The sequence below is a fragment of the Nicotiana sylvestris genome, chromosome 1, assembly GCF_000393655.2.
Source record: "Nicotiana sylvestris chromosome 1, ASM39365v2, whole genome shotgun sequence".
NCBI lineage: Eukaryota > Viridiplantae > Streptophyta > Magnoliopsida > Solanales > Solanaceae > Nicotiana > Nicotiana sylvestris.
Genome location: NC_091057.1, coordinates 58888455 through 58890278, shown reverse-complemented (window position 1 = coordinate 58890278; position 1824 = coordinate 58888455). Strand labels below are relative to the sequence as shown.

General features: G+C 40.4%; 1 protein-coding gene across 1 annotated transcript; it reads left to right on the top strand.

Moving 5' to 3' along the window:
- Positions 1-683: 683 nt before the first annotated feature.
- On the top strand, positions 684-1184 carry LOC138870206 (uncharacterized). The gene has a single exon (XM_070147999.1). It carries the CDS (start codon positions 684-686, stop codon positions 1182-1184), a length of 501 nt encoding a protein of 166 aa, XP_070004100.1.
- Positions 1185-1824: the final 640 nt, after the last annotated feature.

Here is a 1824-nt window from a genome sequence, read left to right as displayed (position 1 = left end):
AGAATGGGGGAAACTCATTATCGACTACTTATGTTATGGGATACTTCCAGAAAATCTGAGGAGAAGGACTGAAATCTGTTGTCGGGCACCTCACTTCTATTACTACAAAGATACTCTATATAGAAGGTAATTCTAGGGAGTACTCTTGCGGTGCTTAGGGGAAGAAGAAGAACTCTAGGCTTTGCAAGAGGCACATTCTGGTTATGTGGGTCACACCATTCTAGACCAGAGCTCCACTTCCATATAAAAAGGATGAGATATTATTGGCCAATGATGGTAAAAGATTGCTTGGACTATGCTCGAAGATGCAAGGTTTGTCAATTCCATGCGAATTTTATTCATCAACCTCTTAAAGTATTGCACCCGACTATTGCATCCTGGCCGTTTGATGCTTGGGGATTTTATGTTGTTGCTCTTAAGGAGGTAAAGAAGGAAAATGTTACAAGTTTCATCCGAGTAAACATAATCTATCGCTTTGGAATTCCTCATTACAAAATAACGGATAATGGAAAGCCATTTGATAATAGGTTGATGAACAAGATTTGTGATCTCTTTTGCTTCAAGCAACATAACTCGTCTATGTACAATGCTACCGCCAATGGTCTAGCTGGGCATTCAACAAGACTCTATGCAACTTGTTAAAGAAAGTCATCTCCAAATCTAAATGGGATTGGCATGACTGTATGGAAGAAGCTCTATGGGCATATAGGACAACTCACCGCACACTAACACAAGCAACCCCTTATGCACTCGTTTATGTAGTCGAAGCCATCTTGACACTCCAGCATCAAATACCTTCATTACAATTAGCGATTCATGAAGGGATCACTTCTGAAGAAAATGCTCGACTTCGATTAGTAGAGTTGGAGGCTCTTGATGAGAAGAGGTTGGAAGCTCAACAGAGTCTTGAATGTTGTCAACCTCGACTATCTTGCGCCTTCAATAAAAGAGTTCGCCAAAGATCCTTTCAAGTAGGAGATCAAGTCTTTGCCGTACAAAGACCCATAATTACCTCCCATAAACCCGTACGAAAGTTCACTTCAAAATGGAATGGGCCATATGTTGTACAAGATGCTTACTCAATTGGGGCTTACAAGCTACTAGATGCAGATGACATGAGTATCGCCCCCATCAATGGCAAATTATTAAAGAAGTATTATCCTTTAAGATGCAACACACCTTGATGCATGAGCCTAAATTGCATGTTCCTACACTCCTGGCCCACATTAGTCTAAATAGTGTACGGCCCACAAAAAAAGCCCACCCATTCTAAACTACGATATGACTTGATCCTCTTCATCGAGGTACGTAGGCAGCTTAGAGTTTCATTTTGAGTTCAGTCGCATGATTTCAAAAAATACATAGTGCCACAATTGTTATCCGAGTGACGTATGAAAGGAATGTAAAATCGAGCTGAAACACCATCCTCCTATTGAACTTTGGATCCCATTTGATTTAATGGGGGCAAGTTGCGATGGTAAAATAGTTTCTTCACTGAAATAACGACAATATTTGCATCAAAGTCTGGGGAGTTCGATGCCCTTAGGGTCACTCATGTTAATGCCCTAGACAGTGCCTTGCACTGTCTATGGCTGTGAGTTTTTATGGCTTTGCACTATCTGGCTATAAGACGTACCTCTCATAAACTTAGTCGATTCTATTAAATTTTATGCACCACACTATCGGTCTTGATTCCAACATAATGATTTCCACCCATACTCATTAAGATAGGACTTCACATGTCTAAAAGGTCACATTAATACTCATTTTACGCATCCACAACTAATCGGGATTTATGGGGTGTTACATTATCTCCTCCTTTGG